Source organism: Balaenoptera musculus, chromosome 3 (assembly GCF_009873245.2).
Source record: "Balaenoptera musculus isolate JJ_BM4_2016_0621 chromosome 3, mBalMus1.pri.v3, whole genome shotgun sequence".
Lineage (NCBI taxonomy): Eukaryota > Metazoa > Chordata > Mammalia > Artiodactyla > Balaenopteridae > Balaenoptera > Balaenoptera musculus.
Window position 1 is genome coordinate 142,763,603 of NC_045787.1, and position 26,870 is coordinate 142,790,472.

The window sequence follows — 26,870 nt, forward strand, 5'->3', positions numbered from 1 at the left end:
CTCCAGAGTTCTGCTGGGGCATGGGTGAACGCGCACACACACACACACAGACATGGGATGCCCCCTTCCCAACGGTTTGCCCACTTCTATTAAACATTCTTTTTCCATTTTTACCCCTTAAGGGCCGCATTAGGAAGCTCTGCCAGGTTGTGTGAAAGATATAATCTCATTAAGGTGTTAACAGATGAAATCTTTAACAGCTTAAAGTTTTTCTCCCTCCCACTATCTCCATACCCCACGATAACGTATTTATGTTGCAATAGTGGCCTTCACTGTCTTAAACACTATGGATAATTGTGGATATTTCAGGCCAATGTGGAAAATACTTGGTATCTCAAAGGAGAGACATACCACTCTAGTATATGGATTAGTCGGGACTCTTGGTTGCAGGTGACAGAACTCCAGTTCGAAGTAGCGTGGACAAAAAGGAATCTTATTGGAAGGATACAGGGTGAGATGGGCCTCAGAGTGATGTGGACCCGAAATTTCTATCCATCACTAGAATCCCCATCTCCTTTGTTTACATTTCTCTCCATGTTTGGTTTCGATCTCTCAAACCAGTTTCTTTCATGTAGAAGAAAAATTGGCACCAATAAAACTACATTTACGCCCCATCCCCTGAAAAGGAACTGGGAACCTTCCCTGTTGTCCAGCTTGAAAAGCATCCCAGGGAGAGGGAGTGATTAACCTGGCTGGTATCATGTGCCCACCCCTAGACCAATTCACTCTGGCCAGTGGGGAAGGATTCTGTCCTTGGCATCCTCTAGTTCAACTTCATGGTTGAAATTGGCCTGTGAAGCAGGAGAGGACTGAGCAGCACAGCAATAAATATCCACTGCATCTATTCCACATCAGGGCTATATAAGCCTAACTTAGGTACAACCAAGGTCATCTATGCTTAAGGAGGGGGGTCCAATGTCCTCTCTCCTATAGCTCCCAGTGGCATTTCCTCTTCCCCAAAAGCCCTTTCCCGTCTGCCCTTTCTCTGCCTAGGCACCAGGTACCTGGGATGAATCCCTCCTTTCTTTGTGCTCCCATAGACTTCGTTCTTGCCACTCTCAACCACTGCACATACCTCTTTGTAGTTCATTCGATAAATTCATTTACTCAACCAGCACCCGATGAGGTCCTTCTGTTGCCAGACACTGTGTTAGGATTTGTCACTGTTGTTGTTATCACAGGGGTGACACATTATGATCATATCTTCCGGAAATAACTGAATATAGAGTTTCTCAAACTGGAATTCATACTCTCTTCTTTGTCACCTCTTTTGCCCAAAACATGAGGTACAAAACATTGGATCTCATGTCATTTTCTTGCATCTCAGTTATCCACAGCAATAAAAATGTGTACAGAAAAGAATGTCTTTGCAACACTCCCTTAAGGCACCACTTCCCATCTGGTGGCAGCTGCCCATATTTCCAGCATCATGCATTCATGCATTCATTCACCAAATATTGACTGAATGCCTTCTATACGGCAAGTGCTGTAGCATGCTCTGGGGGTCCAGGTGTAAACAAGAGAGATACAGGCTCTAAGAGGGAATTAAACAGACAATTGTTAACAAACAATTCCGCAAATAATGAATTGATTCCTTTTAGGAATGACAGAAGAAATCATTCTTTTTTCAGTATTAGCTTCACATGCCAAACCCGTGCCTTTTTGTTGGAAAAATGTCATGGGAAGATTTCAAGATTAAATTTAGTCTTAGCCCTGAATAAAAATCAGAATATTTGTCCACTTAAAAAAAAGGGAACACAGACTATAAGGAATCCTTAAATAGACCTTTTCTCCCACAGCCCTCCAGCCCGCTCTGTGTGCTTTTGTGGGAATCACTGGCGCAGGCAGGGAGACCCAGGTACTTGCACACGCAGACCATTTCCTCATCCGGAGTCAGAGAGGAAAGTATCTGCCAGTCACTGTTGCAGGTTATCTTGAAAAGAACTCTGACCAGAAAGCAGGAAGGTTATCGAGTGCTGGTAAATGTCATTAGTTTTCAGATAGAATTCTCAGAAATCACAGGGTTAATTTGCATGTCAGGGAGGAAACCTCAGTCACCTGACTCAGCAGCTGGGGCATGAAGAACATTTAATTCTACCATTTATCCAAACTAGTATGCTAAAAAAAAAATTTTTTTTAACCACTTTAAGTAGTACTCTTCTAAGGTCGCAGTATATCTCCTGTGTAGCTGCCCCGGTTGGTGTGGTTTGTGTACCCTGTAACCCCCAGTCCTTGCAGAGTCCACAAATGACTCACTAATGCTGCTTTGTCATCCTCCTCCTGGCGTGGAGTAGAGATGGCTCTCCTAGTCGTCTAACCTGAGGGTTGTGTAAAAACACACTCTGAGAGCTTTGCAGAAGCTTAGCAATCCCTTGTTCAACTCTTCTTTTTCACATACATCACCGGCTTATGATAAAAGCTCAGTATATAAGTGCATTCTCTGTTGGAGGAAAGAGTTTAGCTGATTTCTCTTTCTTCAATTAACAGAATCTTTCTTTTTATTTTTTTAATGTGCTTAGCTCTTTATTTTTTTGTTTTGCTTTTCTTTTCCTTCGAGTTTTATTGAGATATAATTGACGTACAGCACTGTTTCAGTTTAAGGTGTAGAGTATAGTGATGTGACTGACATACATCATGAAATGATTACCACAATGAGTTTAGTGATCATCCATCATCTCATATAGATACAAAATAAAAGAAAATGAGAAAGTATGTTTTTCCTTGTGATGAGGATTCTTAGGACTTATTCTCTTAACAACTTTCATATATAACATACAGCAGTGTTAATTCATGTCAGCAATGTTAATCATGTTGTACATTCCATACCTAATAGTTATTTATCTTGTAACTAGAAGTTCGTACCTTTTACTGCCTTCATCCAATTCCCCCTCCCCCCACCTCCTGCCTCTGGTAACCATAAATCTGATCTCTTTTTCTATGAGTTTGTTTGATTGGTTGGCTGGTATTAAACTATAATTGACCTACAACACTATGTTAGTTCTGGTGCACAACATAGTGATTCGATATTTCTATACATTACAAAATGATCACCACAAATCTAGTTACCATCTGTCACAATACAAAGATACTACATTATTATTGACTATATTCCCCATATTGTACATTTCATCCCCATGGCTCATTTATTTTGTAACTGGAAGTTTGCTTTTGTTTCCCTTGCCTGAGGAACCAGATCCAAAACAATATTACTAAGACTGATGTTAAAGAATGTATTACCTATGTTTTCTTCTAGGAGTTTTATGGTTTCAGGTCTCACATTTAAGTCTTTAATCCATTTTGAGTTTATTTTTGTATGTAGTATGAGAAAGTAGTACAGTTTATTTCACATGTAGCTGTCCAGTTTTCCCAGCACCATTTATTGAGGAGAGTGTCTTTCCCCATTGTATATTCTTGCCTCCTTTGTCATAGGTTAATTGACCATATAAGCATGGGTTTATTTCTGGGCTCTCTATTCTGTTCCATTGATCTATGTGTCATTTTTTATGCCAGTACCATACTATTTTGATGACTGTAGCTTTGTAGTATAGTTCGAAATCAGGGTGTGTGATACTTCCAGTTCTTCTTTCTCAACATTATTTTGGCTATTCTGCATCATTTGTGCTTCTAATCAAATTTTAGAATTATTTGTTCTAGTTCTGTAAAATTTACCATTGGTGTTTTAATAGGGATTACATTGAATCTATAGATTGCACTGAGTAGTACGGTCACTTTAACAATATTATTTCTTCCAATCCATGAGAATGGTATATCTTTCCATTTGTTTGTGTTGTCTTCAATTTCTTTTATCAGTGTCTTACAGTTTCCCAAATACAGGTCTTTAATCTCCTTGGGTAGATTTATTCCTAGGTATTTTATTCTTTTTGATGCAGATGTAAATGGGATTGTTTTCTTAATTTCTCTTTCTGATAGTTCATTGTTAGTGTATAGAAATGCAACAGGTTTCTATGTATTAATTTTGTATCCTGCAGCTTTACCAAATTCATTGATGGGTTCTAGTAGTTTTTTGTTGGCGTCTTTAGCATTTTCTATGTGTAGTATCATGTCATCTGCAAATAGTGACCTTTTACTTCTTCCTTCCCTATTTCAGTGCCTTTTATTTCTTTCTCTTGTCTGATTGCTATAGCTAGGTCTTCCAATACTATGTTGAATAAAAGTGGTAATAGTTGGCATCCTTGTCTAGTTCTTGATGTTAGAGGAAATGCTTTCAGCTTTTCACTGTTGAGTATGATGTCGGTTGCAGGTTTGTCTTACATGGGTTTTATTATGTCGTATTCCCTCTATGCCCACTTTGTTGAGAGTTTATTTTTTTTACATAAATGGATGCTGAATTTTGTCAGAAGCTTTTTCTGCATCTATTGAGATGGCCATATGATTTTTTATTCTTCAGTTTGTTAATATGGTGCATCATATTGATTTGCAGATATTGGATGATCCCTGCATCCCTGGAATAAATCCTACTTTATCATGGTAAATGATCCTTTTAATATATTGTTAAATTTGGTTTGCTAATATTTTGTTGAGGATTTTTCCATCTATATTTACCATTGATATTGGCCTGTAATTTTTCTTTTTTTGTCTTTGGTTTTGGAATCAAGGTGATGCTGAACTCATAGAATGAGTTTGAAAGCATACCTCTTCAATTTTTAGGAATAGTTTGAGAAGCGTAGGAAGTAACTCTTCTTTAAGTATTTGGTAGAATTTACCTGTGGAGCCATCTTGTCCTGGAGTTTTGCTTATTGGGAGTTTTTTTGGCTACTGATTCAATTTCATTTGTGGTATTAGTGGTCTGTTCATATTTTGTATTTCTTTCTGATTCAGTCTTGGGAGATCATATGTTTCTACCAGTTTATCCATTCTTCTGTCTTTCCATTTTATTGGCATATAACTGTTCATAGTAATCTCTTCTGTTCCTTTGTATTTCTGTGGTGTCAGTTGTAGCATCCTTCATTTCTGACTTTTTTAATTTGAGTTTTCTCTCATTTTCTTGATGAGTCTGGCTAAAGCTTTATCAATTTTGTTTATCTTTTCAAAGAACCAGATCTTAATTTCATTGTTCTTTCTTCCTTTCTTTTTTTTAGTCTCTATTTCATTTATTTCCACTCTAATCTTTACTGTTTCTTTTCTTCTACTAACTTACAGTTTTGCTTGTTCTTCTTTTTCTAGTTACTTTAAGTATAAGGTTATGTTGTTCTTTTGAGATTTTTCTTGTTTCCTGAGGTAAGCTTGTATCTCTATAAACCTCCTTCTTAGAACTGCTTTTGCTGTGTTCCATAGATTTTGAATCATTGTGTTTCACAGGCTGGTGGGTGGGGCCAGGCCCCAGCTCTAATAGGCTAGAAAGAGGACTTCAAGATGGCAGTTGGCAACATCAGAGTCCTCGTGGTAGAATGAGCTTCTGAAAATGACTTCCACCAGCATCTCCCAGAGGGAGTCCCAGTTGCCTCTTGCCTCTCTGGGAGGCTCTCCAAGATTAGTAAGTGGGTGTGACCCAGGCTCCTTTCAAATGACAGCCTTTGTTCTGGGTCTCAGAGTGTGTGAGATTTTGCATGTGCATTTTAAGAATGAAGTCTCTGTTTCCTTCAGCTCTCCCATACACAAGCCCCAGTGGCCTTCAAACAAGGCAGTCTAGGGGCTTGTCTTCCTCATGCAGAACTCCTGGGCTGGGGAGCCTGATGTAGGGCTCAGAACTTACTCCTTGGGGAGAACCTTTGCAGTTGTGAATTATCCTCCCATTTGTGGGTTGCTTACCTGGGGGTATGGGTCTTGACTATTGCCACATCTCTGTACCTCCTACCCATCTCCTTGTGGTTCCTTCATTATAGCTTTAGTTTTGAAAATTCTCTCCTGCTAGTCTTCAGGTCATTCTCATTGATAGTTGCTCTGTAAATAGTTATAATTTGATACACCCATGGGAGGAGTTGAGCTCATGGTTTTCCTACTCTGCCATCTGGCTAGCAGAATCTTTCTTGAATATTTCCTAATGGCTGTAGAGGGGTTTCAGAATGGTCTAAGACATACTTCCTGTCCTGTAACAGCTTAGAACTATGGGTCCCTATTTTTCTTTAACATAAAGACCCTCAGTGACTATCAAAAAATTTTGATAATCCTAACCCCCCCATCCCTCCTCCCTGAAAGTGGTTGTCTTTTCAGTGTCTGTTAGTTAAGAAAATAAGTTAAAGCAAAAAGCTACTATGAATTTGGTGACCTTTTTAAATGGATTTGTATTTATTGATCTCAGGAATTCCTACAGAAATTTGAAAACCATGTATGTGTGAGAGTTATTTTTACTCTGTCTACAGACAGCATTTTGGTGCACATGGGGATGTATAGACAAGTTGCAACGCTTCATCTACCAATTGGCTTATAGAAACAGCTTGGTATTTGACAAATAAAAGTGTAAAACATTTCAAGTTCCAAGTGAGTGGTATGGATATTACAAATTGTCTAGGCTCAAAGGAAGGAGAATTTGCTATGATCTATGGTAGACATATGGGTCCTTAAGAGGTAAACCCTTGAGCTTGGCAATGAAGGTTTAAGGGAATTGTCAATGGGGAAAACTTGCAAAGAAATCATGAAAAAGGCCCAGAGGGTTTGCTCTATAAGAAGACAGCATTAAATGCTTACATCCAGCAAAGAACAAGCACAAGCTTTAGAATCAGACAAACGTGGGTGCTCATGAGCTGTGTGACCTTGGGCAAGTTACATAGCATCACCAACACTCAGGTTTCTCTCTTATAAAATGGGACTAGCCTGTCCTGAACACTTCACAGAAGAGTTGGGAAGATCAAATAAGATCACATAAATAAGGGGCAGCATTTTGTGAAGTGTGATTTTACCAAGTAAATAAACATCATTATTTTTTAAAGGCCTAGAGATGTCCAATGGACTGAGTAGACCACTGTGTTGATTAGGATTCTTTGTTTTCAAGGAACAGAAATGATTCTGGCTCACTTAAACAAAACAGAATTATCAAAAAATGTGCTGGGAGGTGAGGTGGAAGGGGTGAAGTACACAATATGACTCACAGATTCTAAGGACATCTGAAGAACCAGGCTCAGAAACAAGAACCAGGAAACTTCAGCTCAGCAGGAGAATATTGGTAGCAGCAATTATTTAATGTTCTCCTTTGTTTTTCCTTCCTTGAGTTATTCTACGCAAGGCAAAGTCCCACAGTGGGCAAATCTAGTGGGCAGGGCATCGTGATTTATAGTCTCATTAAGATTATGAACCAGGGAGAAAAGGTAGTTTTCCAAAAGGAAGTTAAAGGATTGTTAAAGAAAGGAGAACACAATAGAGAGTGAGTCACCAGAAAACAACTATCCACTACAGACAATTTCAAAAGATCATCCATACATTTATGTAATCATACTTATTGATCAACTTTGACTAATAGTGAAAAATAAGTCTAGGAAACTAAAAGTTGAGGCTAATTCAAGGGAAATGGCCTATTCTAGATACAGGAATATATCTCAACCTCTGTGTTTCACCATGGCCTTCCCGGTTGCCCCAGGAGGATACAGCCTACTGTATCTAGGGCATAGGTCAGTGAGGAGTACCTTAATCCCGGAGAGTCATTATACACTAACACTTGGCTCACTTTCCTTTGGTTTCACTGATACCACCATTGACACACCCGGCTAAACTGGGAACTTTGAGTTGTTTTATGGCTGCAATTATTGATTTGTGTCAATAACCTCTTCCTTCTCTCTCATTCTCACTTCCATGGCTCATACATTATGGGTATTCAATAAATACTTGAATACATGGATGGATGGTTGGATGGATGGATGGGAGACTAGTCTGGCCCATGTTGGGATCTAGGACTTTGACTACTTTTTTTCTCTTTTTTTATTAGTTGAGCCAAAGAATTTCCTTGCAAGAAGCAATCTTATTCCCATGAATCAAAGTTAAGATTTGTACCTGGGTCTTTTCCTAGTTGTGTGGGGCAGTCTTTACAGAGAGGTTTTCTTTGTTACCTCCTCATCCATCACCTTTCAGTATTTATATTTATAATATTCATCTCCCCAGCACTAACCTTACCTCTCCAAATCTTTATAGTGTGCCTGTTAACACAAGGTATCACAGGAGATGCTCTAGAGGAAGCTGACAGTTTACTCAAGGAAGCAAAGATCTAGATACATCAGTGTTAAATGGAGGCATGAGAGTTGATGTGGAAACATGTTAAAAGAGCAATTTTTGTTGGCTGGGGTGAAATAGTCTGTGGGGATATGGGTGGGCTTCATAGAGGAGGTGGCAAATAAAAAACCTCTCAAATGCTAAAAATATATATAAAGTAATAATTCTCAAAAGAATGTTCTCTGTCTAGGCAGTTTAGTATCTTAACCTCTACCCTTTGAAGGTACCCTACTTTAAAATGCAAATTATACTTGGAAGAGGTAACACACCACATTGCTTATTAGTTGTAGTAATTTTTATATATTTTCTACTATATATTAAAAATGAATTCTTTTTTCATAACAAATCTCCTTTTATTTATTTATTTATTTTTGGCTGCATTGGATCTTCGTTGCTGCATGCAGGCTTTCTCTAGTTGTGGTGAGCAGGGGCTACTCTTCATTGCAGTGCATGGGCTTCTCATTGTGGTGGCTTCTCTTGTTGCGGAGTGTGGGCTCTAGGCATGCGGGCTTTAGTAGCTGTGGCACACAAGCTCAGTAGTTGGGGCTTGCGGGCTCTAGAGCGCAGGCTCAGTAGTTGTGGTGCACAGGCTTAGTTGCTCCGTGACATGCGGGATCTTCCCGCACCAGGGCTCGAATCCCTGTCTCCTGCATTGGCAGGCGGATTCTTAACCACTGTGCCACCAGGGAAGCCCCCCCCCACTTTTATTTGTAACTGTAGGATAGTACATATATTGCCAGGAACCTTCACCATGCTTCTGCAGTAGTTTCTGTGGTATAAGAGTGATATATACAGATTTCTCTTATTACAAGTCAATATGACCCCCAGTCATAAAACCTAACTTTTTTCCAATTGAAGTGAATAAAATAGAAAAATTTGGATTGGGTCCTTTCCTAATGGACTGATAGGATAGAGGGTATTCTCAGTCTTGGCAACTTCATCTCATGTTAACTTGGAACTTTTTCTAGGGCAAGTCTTTGTTCTTCCCCCTCCCCCAAGGGACATTTGGAAATGTCTGTAAACATTTTTGGCTGTCACAGCTGAGGGGGAGAAGGGGAGGGTGCTACTGGCATCAAGTTGGTAAAGGCCAGGGATGCTGCTAAACATCAAAGAATTATCCAGCCCAAAATGTCAAGAGTGGCAAGTTGAGCTACCCTGGTCTAAAAATGCCTTGACCTGCCAATCAACCAGATGTCTATGTAGACACTAGAAAAAATGAAAGTGAGCCAGTGCAAAACCTTTCATGAAACATAAATACAAATCTTTTAGAAACAATCAAAGAAATAAAAAAATTTTAATAGCAGTAAATCAAAGGTCAGCGTGGCAATATTATGTAATTTAGTTTTTGATTCTTCCTTATCTGACCCAAGTTAAGAAGAGTGGTAGTGATGGTGATAATGATGATGGTTTCTAGACACTGGGGTTTGCTTACATTTTTTATTGAGATATAACTGGCATATAATATTATATTAGTTCTAGGTGTATAACATAATGATTTTACATTTGTATATATTGTGAAATGATCACCACAATAAGTCTAAGTTAATATCTGTCACCATACATAGTTACTTTTTTTTCCTCATGAACAGAACTTTTAAGGTGTACTCTCTTAGCAACTTTCAAATATGCAATACAGTATTATTAAATATTGTTGCCATGCTTATGGTATATTCCTTGACTTATTTATTTTTTAACGGGAAGTTTGTAACTTGTGACCCCCTTCACCCATTTCACCCACCCACAACTCCCTGCCTCTGGCAATAAGCTTTTTTTTTTAAATTTAAATTCCAAATACAGTTGACCCTTGAATAACACTGGGGTCAGGGGTGCTAACCACCCACACAGTGGAAAATCCACATATAACTTATAGTCAGTCCTCTGTACTCACAGTTCCACATCTACCAATTCAACCGACCACAGATCGGGTAGCACTGTAGTATTTACTATTGAAAAAACCTGCATAAGTGGAGCCACACGGTTCAAACCCCTGTTGTTCAAGAGTCAACTATATACAGACCTCATTTATTGTACTTCGGTCGTAGGAAGTGGAAAAGGAACATAGAAAAGGAAATAGAGCCAAAAGGAGATCTTAATCAATAATCTTTCATTGTGCATCAAAATAACACTGTGGTTTAAGAGAGCAGGCTGTGTGGCATCAGACGTCCTGAGGTTAAAGCCTGTCTTCTGCTTTGCTAGCTGTGTGCCACTGGGGAAATTCACTGAATCTCTCTAAGCCTTAGTTCCTTCTTTTGTGAAATAGGGTAATAATAGGACCTACCTGATGGAGTTATTGTGTGAATTCAAGAGAATAGCATGTATAACATATTTAGCTATACTTGACACACAATAAGCATTCAGTAAGTACTGTAATAATAATAATAATGAGAGGAGAAAGTGGAATAAATGTAATGATGATGATGACGATGATAACAATGGCAATGACAATAATGATGATTGGCTTTGGAGTCCGATGATGTGGATTGCAATGCTGGCTCTGTTACTTACCAACCATAAGACAATTGCTTTACTGAACCTGCATGTGCACTTCTGTCCACGCCTCCTAAGGTTACTGTGAGAACTTAATGACAGGTGCCTGGCACATAGTAGATACTCCAGATCAGTAGGTCTGGCCTGAAGAACCACAAACACACTGTGCTCTCTGGAAAGGGTTTGCCTTTTCCTGTACGCTGATGGCTGTTCCTTTCATAAGGACAGCACCTTAGATAAAAGGCTGGCTCAGAAAGAAAAGGTGGTTAGGTGGGCTTCATTCCCAAGCTAAGAAAAGCTAAGGGGTAGTGAGTCAGAAGTGAATCAGAAATTCCTGAACAAGGTAAAAACTAAGGACCCTGACAGATTTGTAGGGCTTGGCAATGCCCCCGCCGCTGCTGTCCTTGAGTTCTCCTAGCAGCTCCCTGGAGTGAGTTACAGGAAAGCCTAAAAAGCAAGCAATGCTGATGGGTTGCCTGGAGGCCCGTGTGGCCCTCTCCACAGTCTATCTCGGGCAGGAACAGAAGGAGCCCGGGGACAGAGAGCTAGAAAGGGCGAAATCACCTCTCCGTGTAGAGAGGGAGACAGAGCACCCAAGGCCAGTGCCCAGAAGAATAAAAGGACAAGGGATGCTTCAAGAGGAAGGTCATTGGGAAGCCCCACTGAGGGACAAGAGACTTCACCACTGCCAGGGATCCGCCAGGTATGATTAAACAGATGACAGAGACTCACTGCAGCAGGGTCGTTAGCTCTCAGACCCTGCTGCCACTCACATCTGAGATAAGTTTGGATTTAGAAAGCTAGCAATGAGCTGAGTGGTGTGGATCAGGAGGGGAGCACACGGCTTCATCGGGGCCGTGAAAGCAGCTGACAAATTACAGCGTGATTTGTCATCATCTCAGAACTCGGCAAGTGTTTGTCCCTGAAAGAATCAATACGTGGAGGGAAAAGGGCTGTATTTTTAGAAACTCCTGGATGGGTAATTTATTTCAAGTGAATGGAGAGTTTATGTTGGCGCCCCACAGAAGCAATGGACACTATATTTACACGAAGCCAGAAAATGCTATCATTTCTTCTAATCAGTTTACTCCTTTGAACAGCTGTACCTTGAAGCTTGGAGTGATAAATTCACTCCCCATGCTAAAAGCTCTACCCTGGGAACCATTTCCAATCCCACCTTTAGTACTACTTCATTCTATATGCATAGCATGTTATGCCTTTCAAAACTTTCCTACATGAATTCTATCTTCTGGATCACAAGTGAGATGGACAGGGAGGTGGTGTTAGCCCCATTCTACAGAGGAGAAAACTGAGGCTCAAGAGTTGAATGTACTATTAGCCAACTTGGGGTAGAATTAGAAAGCAAGATCTCCCCACCCCTAGTTGTGTTTTCCCCCTCATTGAACTTTAAGAGATTGTACAACTAAAATACTGAATGAAAGAGAAAAAGTGAAGAGTCAAGAATGTGTTTTAAATGCTTTGCTATAAGAATGTTCACCAGGGGGCAGTGTGCTGTGCAAGTAAAGAACAGAGGGTCTGGACTCAGACTTGGATTCAAATTTCAGTCTTGATATGACCACGGGCAGCCACTTAACCCTTGTGAGTCACAGTTTTCCCATCTCTAAAGAGGGACTAATCAAAGTTCTTACTTCATAAAATGATTGAAAGCTTGAAAAAAAAATAGCATTTCTTAAGTTCTCATTGCAGCATCTGACAGAAATAAGAGTCTAGTAAATGCTACTTATTTTGTGTTTTTTTGTTTGTTTTTTGAGAATTTTTTTTATTTATTTATTTTTGGCTGCGTGGGGTCTTTGTTGCTGCACGTGGGCTTTCTCTAGTTGTGGTGAGCGGGGGCTACTCTTTGTTGCGGTGCGCAGGCTTCCCTTTGCGGTGGTTTCTCTTTGTTGCGGCGCACAGGCCCCAGGCGTGCGGGCTTCAGTAGTTGTGGCACACGGGCTCAGTAGTTGTGGCTCACGGGCTCCAGAGTGCAGGCTCAGTAGTTGTGGCTCACGGGCTCCAGAGCACAGGCTCAGTAGTTGTGGTATACGGGCTCAGATGCTCTGCGGCACACGGGATCTTCCCGGACCAGGGCTCGAACCCATGTCCCCCGCACCGGCAGGCAGACTCTCAACCACTGTGCCACCAGGGAAGTCCCTACTTATTTTGTTTTATTAGCTATTATTTCACAGCATTTTTGCAACAGCCAAACAATTGAAACCATGTCAATGTTCAGTAGTGAAAGGATTAAATGAAATAGGGCGACATTCATGCAATAGGTATCTATCCAGGTAACATGTAAAAATGTTCAAGTTGTATGAACACTAAATCTCATTGTTGAAATGCATAAATGTGTATGTTTGTACATAAATGTGTATGTAGGTGTATGCATATATTTTTTAAAGCCTGGAAGTTCTATATACACACGAGTATTGGCTAGCTGTAGGTCGTGTGATTTATAATCTCTACTTTTTTGATCATCTATTTCTATGCTGCCCAGTTTGGTAGCCACTAGCCCCCATGTGGCTATTTAACTTTAAATTAGTTAAGTGAAATTAAATAAAATTTAAAAATCAGTTCCTCAGTCATACTACCATATTTCAACAACCACATGCAATGTGTGGCTTCTACATTATACAGTGCAGACAAAGAACATTTCCATCATTGTGGTAAACTCTATGGGGCAGCTTGAGTCTAGAGATTCAAACCCAGGCTGGGGAAAAGTGGTCAGGACAGGGCCCTCCCTTTGCCGCGCATCCAACTTTTCATCTGCATCTATTCTCTCCTCCTTAATGAGGATTTAACTGTTTCTTTTAACACATTACAACTATCACAGTGTGACAAAGACCTTATTTGCAATGGTTCTAACAGTGATTAGCTCTCCTGATGATCCTATTAAAACGAGATACCTCTGACTTAATAACCTCACGGCATCCTCTCTCTCACAGGAGGTACAGTTCCAACCAGAACGTTTCCACAACACCATCGTGTGTGAGAAGCCTAACAACCACCTTAACAGGTTTAAGGGTTATATGTAAGTATCTGCCGCCTGTGTGCCGCTTGTAAATATCTCCCCTGCAGCTAGAAAACATTTTTTCTTGAAATGGCCAAACAGATAAGCATCTGGGTCCTAAGGAAGTTTATTTCTTTTTATCATTAAAAAAAGAGCTAGAGAAAACTAACTAAATTGGGAAAACTTTTCTGGTCTTTTTTTTTTTTGCTGGTGTGGTATTTAATTATCTCACAGGGTTAAATTCACTAATAGTTTTTTCAGAACTCTGGTGTAATAGCATCAAAATCGAGACCACACTCTGATTCAGGGGAGGCAAGTATGATTGAATTTAGATCAGATTTCTGAAGGGGACTTTACTGCCCTGTAGGTAAGAACGGGACTTTGGAGTTGGACAGACCTAGGTTCGAAACCAGGCTCTATCACTTACAAGCTGTGTGACCTTGAGTAAATTAATTAACCTCTCTGGGCCTTCGTTTCCACATCTGTAAAATAAAGATTATATCTACATCACAGGATTTTTCTTGTCTAAGAACTGATCATATGCAAAGCCCGTAGGACAGAAACTGGCACAGAGTAGATAGTTAATGCGACTGCTGCTGTTGCAATTATTGTTGTTATTGTTCCTCACCTCTGGTTCAGCCTGAGAGTTTTACTATAATTTTGCTCCCACATTTGACTGCCGGTCTTACTGCAAAGAAAAAAAAAAGACCAAAAAAAAGAGTAGTGGTAACAGATGTGAATAAATGCCCGTATTCTGGCTTTAAGAGTTAGAGGACTTTCACAGAGCATCGTCTCATGTAATCTGCAAAACAACCCAGGGAAGCGAGAATTATGATTCCCATTTTTCAGATGGGAGATCTGATGATAAGATTTTTCAGGATTCTCCCAGAGGCACACAGCAGCTTCAAGGCCAAGCCAGGACTTACAGCCGGGTCTTTTCACTCCAACCCCGGTGTGTTTTCCATTGTCTGCACACACACAGCTCAGACATGTTATAGCAACTTCTCTACCAGTGGGCCCTGCAGTGAAGCTTAGGAAGGCTTCTTGGGAGGCACGTGTCAATGCTTTCCCTCCACCCACATTTTCTCAGGCCCTGTGAGATATCTTGAGGAGCCAGATTATAGGGGAAAGGGTAAGAACAGTACAAGAGAAATAGCAGCTTTTCAACGCAAATTACTTTTTAAAAGCTCATAGAGAGCAGACGGAGACAGGCGAGAAGGGCATGAGCTCCTGGGGGAGAAGGGGATTCGTTGCAGTCATCTGGCAAGGTAGAGCTTGCCACCTTCCCGGGGCAAGGAGTCTACCCCTTGAGCCCGAGCTTTGTGGATTCGGTTCATCCCAAGTCACCCATGCCTTGAGCCATTCTCCTTCCTTTTAGAGAGCAGCCTCCTTGCTGGGTTTCTCTTTGTAATCCTTTCTCCCCCAGACAGCTCATGCCAGCAGCCAGCCTTTCTAAGCTTCATCCTGGGCTCTGGCCCCTCATCTCAGACAGAACTTTCCCAGTTCCATTCAACCCCCAGCACCTCCTCTTCCTGGCCGCTGCCCCTAGAGTTGTCTTTCCCCACCTGCCCGGGCCTCGTGGGTGAGCCCTGAAAGTCCAGTTGGTCAGTCCAGCAGCCAACCCATGGGATGCTGGGGGATTCACCGTGGTCCTACATCCCTGCCGAGGCCCAGCTCCCACAGATGATAAGCACTCTCTTCCTGAGCAAACCCACTGTCTGATGCCTCCAGGTCTCCAGAAACTTCTTTGGGTCCCCTTAATTTAGGAGTTCTCCTGGGGCTACCCAGGTTGGCTAGAAAATGAGTCATTTTTAATGCTTTGAAGATTAGGAATGTCAGATTTAAAAATGTAACTTTTAAACAGTAAGATCTCTATAAAGAAGTGGTTCTCAAGCCCCTTTTCCTCCTCTCCAGCAGAGGACCTTTAGCGAGTCTGGACACATTGTTGGTTGTCACAACTGGGGAAAGGGGTGCTGCTGGCCTCTGGTGGGTAGAGACCACGGATGCTGCTCCGCATCCTACAATGCACAGAACAGCCCCCACAGCAAAGAAGGATCCCACAAAAAGTGCCAGTAGTGCTGAGGTGGAGAAATACTGCTCCGAGTCGGTTAAATAAACATCCCTGTAAACAGAGCACTAAACGGAAGAGCTATGAGATGGCTAATCTCTTTCTACCATCCATTGAAAAAGGAACATTACGACCGGGAGAAAAAGATGCTGTCGTATGTTATCACCTCAGAGCATCATAAAAAAACGCTCTTCAAACCACTAGCTACTGACACTGACTCATTCAAGTTTCTATCCCAATATTCTATCCATAGCCAACTCCCTCCTTGATAAGGAGAGGTAGGTCATAAACTTCAGCCATTCTTGGACCTCCTTTATGATTTGTATCACATTCATAAAACACCTCTACTTTCCAAATTTTTTATTGGCTTTCTTTATTTCAAAAGGAAAATGTATGTTACTGGCACTGTGGGCATCCAGCATCACTGCCATATGTAGATTGCCACAGATTTATGGCAGTATTACTTTCCATGTATAAATTTCATAACAGTAAAATTAATAAAATGAAATCAAAACAGTTATTATTTCATTCTAACTACAGACTTACTTGCCAAAGCCTCCTCTGTGTTGAAAAGTTAGATAAATAAGTGCTAGAAAAAAGTTAATGAGGGCTTCCCTGGTGGCGCAGTGGTTAAGAATCTGCCTGCCAATGCAGGGGACACGGGTTCGAGCCCTGGTCTGGGAAGATCCCACATGCCGCGGAGCAACTAGGCCTGTGAGCCACGGCTACTGAGCCTGCGCGTCTGGAGCCTGTGCTCCGCAACAAGAGAGGCCGCGACAGTGAGAGGCCCGCGCACCGCGATGAAGAGTGGCCCCCGCTTGCCACAACTGGAGAAAGCCCTCGCACAGAAACGAAGACCCAACACAGCCAAAAATAAATTAATTAATTAATTTAAAAAAAAAAAAGTTAATGAAATACTAAGACATTTCCTCATTAGATTTCAAAGAATTGCAAATGGGAATGACTCCGATTCAATGTAAATTAACGGGGTGTTACTTTGGGAACCCTGGTGTAGTGAAAACCACATGAGGGTTGGTGTCTGGGGCCTGGGTTCCCAAGTCCTAGGATATCCCATGTACTAGGTGAGTGGCCTTGGAAAAATCTCTCACCCTCTCTGAGCTTCATCTTTCTTATGAGTAAGGACGATCACCCAACTAACTTCCCAGAGCTGTGAAGAGACAAAATAATGTAAATAAATGTAGTTTACAAACACAGTAAAGAATTATTATTAAGAGGAGTATTGAGTGGTAGTATAGCACTCTGCAGCCAGACTCCCTGGGTTTGAATCCCCTTTCTGCCACATACTAGCTCTGTGAACTTGCCTCAATTTCCCTATCTATAAAATGGGTATGAAACACGACCTATCTTATAAGATTGTCATGACCATTAATTAATACATGGAAAACACTTATAACTGGACCTAGAGAAATGAAGTATTAAAGAATTAGAAGGAGAAAAATCTCTAAGGGTTCAGATTATTACTTTTCTGTTCTCCCCAACGTTGTGGGAAAGTTATATTTAAATTTCCTGAAAAACCCAAATGGAGGGCATCAGGATAGAATAAGGGCCAGACGCTGAGTAATCACTAATGTGGACTGACTCAGAAGTTTCTAGTGTGAGGTGGAAAATTGCAATGCTTCCGGAGGCTAGGGAAAGGGAAACGCTCCATGTACCTCCCTTTTGAGAAGCTGCCTTGCAGGATATTGCACAGGGTCGCTGGTCCACCTCCTGTGAGGTCTGTTTATTTTAAGGCTTCCTCAGCATAGTTCTGCCTTTTAGGTGAGTAAATGATTACGTCCTTAGGGATGGGTGATTCCCTTCTAATGGTCCAGGACCCACTAGACATCCCAGGAGCAATGAAGAGTTGCACTTGAACATGGGGATTAGATTCTGAGTTAATATCACTCTTCTGAAGAAGAGAGAGAAGAGGGATCTTGTTACTCGCCACTCTAATTCTATGACACTAACCAGTGACAGCGTGGAGAGGCCACCAAACAGCTCCCTCTCTTTCCTCATCCCCAGGGAACATCCTGACCAGAGCAGAACCGGCTTTGGCAGTGAGAGTCTTCTGCTTCGAGGCTGCACCGTCAGAAACACCAAAGTGGCTGTTGGCATTGTCATCTATGCAGGTAACTGTCCCTGGACAGCTTCCTGTGTCCCTGTCCTTTACTCTCTCTCCTCCAAAACCTCCTCCAAATTTATCTTCAGTCAGTGGGAACTCACATCAGTTCTAAGGGGTAGAGTGATGTGACTTCCCATTTCTCAGCTAAGCAAACTGAGGCTGGAATCACAGCAGCTCTCTTGGTCCACAGAGACATAATTCAATTCCAAGTTACTGTCACTCATCCAGACAAGACAGGGAGGGGTACTCATGCTCATGTATCCCTAACACTTCTGTGACACTAACCATAGGTGGGATGAAGAGCATCTTCTTGAGCCTGAGGAATAACCTCACCAAACTTAGCAACTTCACCTCGTGTGCCTCAGTGTCCTCATCTATACAATGGGAAGAATATTTGTATCTGCCCCATAGGTCCCCCATGAGGGTCCAGTGACCCAGCACATGGAAAGAACCCAGCACTGTGTGTAGCAAGTGAGGGCAGGATGGGTTTTAGTTTTTGTTTTTGCAGTTGTTTTTATTATTATCTTTATTCATTTTGTGGCTCCATAGATGTTGGTCTGTCTCTCCTTTGTACTTTGATTTTGCTTCCCATTGAAAAAAGGTAACAGCAGCACTTCTCACAATGATACCTGAAGTATTGGAGGGAGGTCTTGGGACTGCTGTATTCCCAGTACCTAGCACCTGGCACTCCGTGGGTACTCAGTACGTGTCTATTGTTATGTGAACAACTGCAGACTTCTTCTGTAGAGGAAACACAGTCTCCCTGGAGTGTCTGCCTTCCCTGGAAGTCTCCAGAATACGTTTCCCTGGATCTTCCACTCACTGGGACAGCTTGTAGTATTTCATTTGCTTGTTATTTTGTTTGATTTGATTTGTTTTGGTCGAAGTAGACTCCCACTTTGCCACTGTGGAGAACAGTATGGAGGTTCCTGAAAAAACTAAAAATAGAATTACCATATGACCCAGAAATCCCACTACTGGACACATACCCTGAGAAAACCATAATTCAAAAAGACACATGCACCCCAATGTTCACTGTAGCACTATTTACAATAGCCAGGTCATGGAAACAACCTAAATGTCCATCGACAGATGAATGGATAAAGAAGATGTGGTACATATACACAATGGAATATTACTCAGCCATAAAAAGGAATGAAATTGGGTCATTTGTAGAGACATGGATGGACCTAGAGACTGTCATACAGAGTGAAGTAAGTCAGAAAGAGAAAAACAAATATCGTATATTAACGCATATATGTGAAATCTAGAAAAATGGTACAGATGAACCGGTTTGCAGGGCAGAAATAGAGACACAGATGTAGAGAACAAACGTATGGACACCAAGGGGGGAAAGTGAGGGGGAGCAGTGGTGGTGGGATGAATTGGGAGATTGGGATTGACATATATATACTAATATGTATAAAATAGATAACTAATAAGAACCTGCTGTATAAAAGATAAATTAATCAAATTAAAAAAAAAAGAAAAATATGTTTTTTAAAAAGTTGTGTCACAATCTAGCTGGCTTCCCCTAATTTGAGGGAGGGATGTTATATTTGTCAGCACAGGTCACTGCTTTCAAGGGTCTTTGTCAGTGGAGTTCAATGCCATCTGGTAGACCTACTAGACATGAACGCTTCAACAATCCCTACCGCACCAAAAAACCTGCATAGACATGGATTTGCTTCTCTGCCTAATCAGAAACAAAGGTCGGAGTGGGTGATGTGAGTGGTCTGTGAGGAGGCAGATGGAGGGAGAGTTAATCATGACTCTGAGGACTCAGGCTGCCTGGGGCTGAATCACTCCCTGGCTGCAAGTTCCTGGGAAGCTGGTTCAGTTTTCAGCACAAGGAGCACTGATAACCCCTGCCTCCTAGGGTTATAAAGTTCACAATGCCTGGCACACATTAGGGTCTCAAAAAATGTGAGCAAAAATGGTACAAATTGTGTTTAGTGTTACTGTCTAGACCAGGGGTTCTCAACCTCAGCACCATTGCCATTTGTTCCGGATTGTTCTTTGTGGTGGGGGCCATCCTATAGGGTGTTTAGCAGCACCCCTGGCTTCTGCTCACTAGATGCCATTAGCACCACCTCTCAGAGGTGACAACCAAAAATTTCTCATGACTTGGCCAAGTGTCCCCTGGGGAGAATGACTGGCCTAGAGCTACATTCTCTGCCTTGATAATACAGATGGACAAAGTAGGAGCACCTCAGAGTCAAAGGCCAAAAAAAGGACAAGTGAGCTTTCCAGAAGGAAGAGATTCAGTGTAGAGGTATGCGCTCCTCACAGCAAACATTTATTGAGCCCCTACTGTGTACCGGAAACTAATTTAGGTACTTTGTGTATATCAGTTCACTCCCCCACCCCAAAACACACAACGATTATATCTCATTTTGCAGATGAGGAATTGAGATACAAAAGGATTAATTCCCCCAAGGTCACATGTCTCCTGAGATTAATTCCCTATAACCCAAGGTCAGGTATCTGCAGAGCCAAGCTCTGTCGGACACTAGAGCCCACATTCTATCCACTACACCATACTGCCTCCCCCTTGAGCCCAAATTTTGCCAAAAGAACAGGGGGATCTTAGGAAGTGAGGAAGCAGGGGGGTGAAGGGGGTGGTCCCAGGACCCCTTGTATGGGGTGAGCCTGGGGCACGCAGGAACCACAGCTGTGTCAGCCCCTGCACAGCTGCAGCAACTTGAGTAATTTAATAAGCCTAGCGTGCTCACTCCTACGGTTTTGTTGCCGCTTTAAATCCACAAGGCCACCAGCTAAATAGCATTAAACCACACACTGCTGGAGCTGATATATTGGTTTTCTCTAATTTTGCACAGAAAATATGTGACGGGTCTCTTTTAATTTGACTGCTGAGGGGTACAGCGTGGTAAATAAAATTTGGCAGCCCCAAAGGGGAGGCTCTGTTCTAAAGACAAAGGCTCAGTTTGACTCTCAACTCTTAGCTGGGTGGTTTGGGTTCCAGGAGTTGTTGGAAGGAGAAATAGACTGGGAGTCAGAATCCTGGGTTCTCCATGTGGCTCTGGTGTCAATTTATTCTTTCATTTGGAGCGGGTCCCTTCTACGTTTTGGTCCTGAATTTCTCTAATTGGAAAAAAAAAAGTGGGGGGTGCCTGAATGAGCTCAGTAGTTTTTAAATTTTACTGTCTTTTCTTTAAACAAAACTTTATGCAGAACTCCAGGGTAGGAGAGTAGCTGCCCAGAGTTAATGCTGGGGTGGAGACCTTTGGCCACTACCACTCTTGGACAAGTACAATGACACCTTAGGCAAAGAAGCAAGCATGATAATCACTGGCCTCAAGCACAGTCCTGCCACAGGACCTTGGCACATACTGTTCCCCCAGCCTAAAACCCTTTTCTCCCAACTCTTCTCTCTCCCTTCAGGTCTCCCTCAAATGTCACCTCCTCTGAGAAGCCTTCCCTGACCACACTCTCTAACACCATCTCTTATTTATTAACCCCTTATTTATTGTTTACTTCATGGGACTTATGGCTAACTGTAATTACCTTATTTACTTGTTTCCCTGTATATTCTCACCAGATTGTGAATCATCTGTCTCACCACTGTATCCCACCACTGAGCCCATAACAGCACCTCTGCGCAAATTAGAAAAAGATAGCCCTTCCTCAAGACAGCTTACTGTCATTTGCTGCAAATGTGTCCTAGTGGACTCAGAGATCTATGACAGCTACAAAATGAGGGCTGCCTCTCGAGTTGTGCAGGGCACAGCCTGTGCACAGTAGCTCTGTCCATGCCCACCAGTGTCTGGCAGGTAGGGGATGTTCAGTAAAAACCTGCTGACGAATTGTGTGAGGTCTCTCCGGCCGTTCCCAGACCCTCCCTGCAGCAGGACAGATTCAGGTTAGAGAATGAAGCTTCTCTTGTATCGAAATCTCATGGGAGAAGAGCCAGAGGCAAACAGGGGCCAAGGGCTGACAATCTCATTTTCTCTCAAAGGCCATGAGACAAAAGCCATGCTGAACAACAGCGGCCCGCAGTACAAACGCAGCAAGATCGAGCGGCGCATGAACACAGATGTCTTCTTCTGCATCGGGATCCTCTTCCTCATGTGCCTCACTGGGGCTGTAGGTATGGAATGTTCTGGAAAGGACAACCCCACAGTCATCTTCCGTTTCTTTGGGCGAGTTGCTGCAACTCGGAGCCTCAGTTTCCTCATCTAAAGAAAGAAAAGCCTCAAAGAAAGCCTATTCTGTACTTTAACAGGGTGCCAATTAAGTACAAATGCAGATGACATTCTCCTGAAAGTCGTATGCACTCTCAATCTTAGGAAGAGCATCTGTCATGTATCTGTCCGAGAAATACTTCCTGAACCCAGGCACCCCCTTATCATGAAAGGGTAACGAGATGAATCAATCACAGGACCGGTCCTCAAAGAGCAGGAAGGTCCTCATAGTCTAGTAGGAGGAAGTCCAACCTGAGAACAGAATCAATAACACCATCTGTCCCACTCAGTGAGGGTGGTACCAGGTATTGTGTTCGTTTCCTAGTGCCACTGTCAAAAGTCAACACAAATTCAGTGGTTTAAAACAATGCTAGTTGACTCTGTTATAGCTGTGGGGTTCAGAAGTCCAAAGTCAGTTTCACTGGATTAAGACCAAGGTGTCCTCAGGGCTGGAGATTCTAGGGGGAGAATCGGTCCCTTGTGTTTTTCAGTTTCTATTGGCTGCCTGTGTTTCTCCCTTTGAGCATCTTCTTTCATCTTCAAAGCGCATTACTCCAATTTCCACTCACATTTCCTTCTCCTTGTCTGTGGGAGTGTGGCCCTCTGCCTCCCTTTTATAAGGACACTTGTAATTCCATCATTGGGCCTACCTGGATAATCCAGGCTCCTCTTCCCCATCTCAAGACCCTTAACTAAATCACATCTGCAAAGTTCCTTTTGCCATCTAAGGTAGCATATTCACAGGGCCCAGGGATGAGGACGTGGACACCTTAGGGGGCCATTATTCAGCCCACGACTGGGATTATGGGAGCATCAAGGAAGAAAGTCTTGCTGGAGCTGATTCCCAGATGCAGTAGGTGTTCACCAGAGGAGGGAGGTGACAGGAACAGGGTGGGGCGGGCAGCTGTCAAAGGAAAGAGAGAGGTCACTTTACCCCAGGGAAAGCACAAGCAAAGCACAGCAGCAGGAAGGAGAGTCATGTTATGCAGAGGAGTGTTTGGCCATTTGGTGTGCCAAGAGCAAGGCCAAGGATGGAGACCTGATTAGAACTGGGCCGTGGCCAGGTTCTACAACAGTGAGTTGTAGACACTCGTGTAGACACGAGTGATCCGGAGCCATTTCAGTGGATCCTCGGAGGGCAGGGGAAGAGGGGCCCTCACTCTTACCCACTCTCCCCCTCTCTGGCTTAACACTAAGGATGGTTCTCAGGACCCTAAAGGAGACCCCAAAAAGAAGCAGGGAGGATCAGAAGGAAGAACTCGTACGCTGAGTCCAGAACCCCCTGCCAACCCCACGCCAGTGAGCAGCTATAGCGTTTGCGCTTTACTTGCTTTTGTCAGAAATCGCACCCATCACTGTTTTTAAAAGACAGTGTCCAGGGAGTGCCCTGGTGGCCTAGGGGTTAGGATTCAGTGCTGTAACTGCTGTGGCCCGGGTTCAATCCCTGGCAGGGGAACTGAGATCCTGCAAGACATGAGGTGCGGACAAAATTTAAAAAGATTAAAAAAAGACAGTGTCCAAAGCTTAAGATCTTCCTAGGCCCACAGAGATTTTCTGTGTCACCACAGTGAAGACAGTGGGATTCAATCTTGTGCATGACCTGGAGTTTTGAATGAATATGCTTCCCAGTTGTGTCTAATGGCAATCCAGGTGAGGGGCTCGTGGCTGGAAGGGCAGCACCTGCATAGGACGGAAGCAGGCAAAGAAGAAAACCAACTGTTTGTTTTATGGGCCATCCCTGTGTCCCCGGAAATGCTGCAGAACTGTCAGCTCTGCTTCGGGACAGGTTTTTCAGGGGACGTCAGACCTGGGAGGGACATTGGATATCATCTCACTGCGTCCCCAGGGAAAGGAAGTGAATGATTAAAAGGTCACAGAGTTAGATAAGGTACAGGCCAACCAGAAGCAGCTTGGTAGATTGCCCAAAATAATAAATACGTGGAGAAAGTAATTGGGAGGGTCAGGATTCTATTCTGTCTGAGAATAACACAAGCCGCTGCTGGCACCAAATCAAACACAGCTCCCACGGGAGGTGAAAGCTCTCGAATGAGCACCATTCAGGGTCATTTATCACATGTTTGCTTTAATTGTGTGAAGATGGTGGTTTTTTTATTATTATTAATTTATTTTTTATTTTATGGCTGTGTTGGGTCTTCGTTTCTGTGCGAGGGCTTTCTCTAGTTGCGGCGAGCGGGGGCCACTCTTCATCGCGGTGCGCGGGCCTCTCACTATCGCGGCCTCTCTTGTTGCGGAGCACAGGCTCCAGACGCGCAGGCTCAGCAATTGTGGCTCACGGGCCCAGTTGCTCCGCGGCATGTGGGATCTTCCCAGACCAGGGCTCGAACCCGTGTCCCCTGCATTGGCAGGCAGATTCCCAACCACTGCGCCACCAGGGAAGCCCGGTGTTTCTTTTTTATTTGCCCAGAATGTCCTCCCCAGGTCTTTCTGATCACCCAGTACCCACCTGGGCTTCAGAACCCCTCCAGGCCTCCTCCTCCATGCAGCCTGCTCTGACTTCTTTCATGGTCTGTAGCTCCTCTGAAGGCCAGTAACCCTTACTCTGTGCCTTACATTTGGCCCTTAACCTCACATCTGTAAGTCTCCTTTCTTCTGCTGTGTCTGATGGTATGTGACCCAACCTCCTGTGCAAAGAAGTATCTTAGGGACAGGGCAGGAACCCCTATGCCTTTTATTCCCTATAGTCCCTGCCCTGGGGCCAAGAGCATCGTACACATCAGGTTATCCTGTTCTCAACAACCCCATGGAGAAGGTATTATTACTAATTGACAGATGAGGATGCTGAGATTCAGAGAGCTCGGTGCGAGGTGCACTTATCAATCCTCACTTGATGGGTGTTGTTATCCCCATTTACAGTTAAGGAAACAGAGGGTTCAGTCTGCATCTGGTGCTGTCACTATGGGCTCTTATAGTGTTCCAGGATCTGGCATAGCACCCCCTCATGCTAGGTGGGATTTGTATCTTTACATCGGACTCCCTGACTTGGTAGGGAACTCCTCAAAGATAAGAAGTAGGACCGACTCCTTCTTGAATTAAAAAATTTTGGATAAAAGGAGGGAAGGAAGGAGGCAGGGAGGAGTGAGTGAACAGAGATATGGATGGACGGATGGATGGACGGATGGATGGATGCATGGATGGGTGGATGGGTAATTGGATGATTGATTGGATGGATGGATGGGTGGATGGATATGTGCATGGGAGAGAAAGACGGACTAGGATACAGGTCTGTCAAGACTTCCCAGCCATGTACTTTCTACCACACAACTGAAAAAAAAACTCTTGCCCCTTTCTCACTTTCCAACCCCTGAATAACAAGACTTCAAAAAAATGTAAGTAATCCCCATGCTAGTCTCCTCTGGGAGGACAGACTTGATGCCTATCAAGAGATTGAAGTGTAGTATATATGGAGGACCACTTTAGAGCTAAATGAATACACACACACACACACACACACACACACACACACACACACACACACACACCTATGTTATATAGAAGAAGGATGGGCTCCTCCAAAGCCCACTCATTTCTGGCAATAGGTCAAGGAAGGGCTGATGTAATTGACCAATTTAGGATTAATTGGAGATTTTGCCTCATGCCTGGCTTTGCCTCCTCTTAGGTCACAGCCTCTGGAATGGAACCTTTGCAGAACACCCTCCCTTTGACGTGCCGGATGCCGAGAGCCACTTCCTTCCCCTTGCCCTTGGAGGCTTCTACATGTTCCTCACCATGATCATTTTGCTCCAGGTAGGGGGCCCTCTGTAACGTGGGACTCAGAAGACCCGTGGCCAGTATCTGCACAACTTGGCAAAATAAAGAAAAATCAGCGCTGGCCCCGTGAAAGAACTAACTGGACTGAGATGGGGAAATGTTTATCGCTTTCTTATGGGTCTTTGAAAGTATTCACAACTGGGATTGTGCCAGGACCAGCCCTGCCTTGTGGAGGGGACCTTGGCCTCAGATAATAGCAGAGGAAAATATTTATCAGGCTTTTCCATTTAAAAGTAAGATTATAGCAGTGATCCACGTGTGCCTGTCCCTCTGCCAGATCTAAACAGGTAAACCCTTGTGGGAACAACAAAAGATAATGCAGCACAGAGAACTTTCAGACCCCAAGCACTGAGAGAAAGAAACCACAGGTTAGTGTTTTCTCATTTGCAAGTTTGAGATGGAAAAAGAGAACCGGCACTATATAGGAGGAAAAAAACAAAAACACAGAGCACCTACGAGAGAGGTAAGAAAGGCAACTACTGTAGGTAAACACCTGCAGTGAAGTATAAAGAGACAGATTCAAAAAATCCTCAGGCTCTATAAGTAATCACAGTCTATGAAAAGATAAGGCAAGTTGTAGTCTTGTTTTAACAAAATCCCATCTATGTTTGAGTTCTTACAGTATTTGAGGGTGTTTCACTGTCCTCTTACTGATGAACCTTCTTCATTCATTAGTTCGTTCATTCATTGAGCACAGTAATCTTTTAAAATGTGAATAGGGTCATGCTCTCCTCTGCACTGAACCCTCTGGTGGTTTCACATCCACTCAATGTGAAAACTGAAGCTCTGACTGCGACCAACAAGGTCCTAGGTGATCTGGACCCCGACTCCCTCCTGGACCACATCTCCGAGCTGTTTCCTGCACACTCACACACAGGCCTGCTGACTCTCACCCCCGCCCTGCAAGAACCCAGCCACCCATGCGCTGCCCGGAACCCTCCTCCTTCCACAGATAACCTCACGCTCACACCCTCATTTCTTCAGGTCTCTGCGCAAAGGTCATGGCTTATGACCGACTCCCTCCCAGCCTTC

At 43.1% G+C, this 26,870-nt stretch overlaps 1 protein-coding gene across 1 annotated transcript in view; it reads left to right on the top strand.

Annotated features, from left to right (window-relative positions):
• Positions 1-26,870, top strand: part of ATP10B (ATPase phospholipid transporting 10B (putative)) — a 116,531-nt gene that overhangs the window by 26,137 nt on the left and 63,524 nt on the right. The window contains exons 4-7 of the mRNA XM_036845539.1: positions 13,590-13,675; positions 17,745-17,851; positions 21,824-21,955; positions 25,687-25,814. Of these exons, the coding sequence (XP_036701434.1) occupies positions 13,590-13,675; positions 17,745-17,851; positions 21,824-21,955; positions 25,687-25,814 (453 nt within the window). The remainder of the gene's footprint in view (positions 1-13,589; positions 13,676-17,744; positions 17,852-21,823; positions 21,956-25,686; positions 25,815-26,870) is intronic.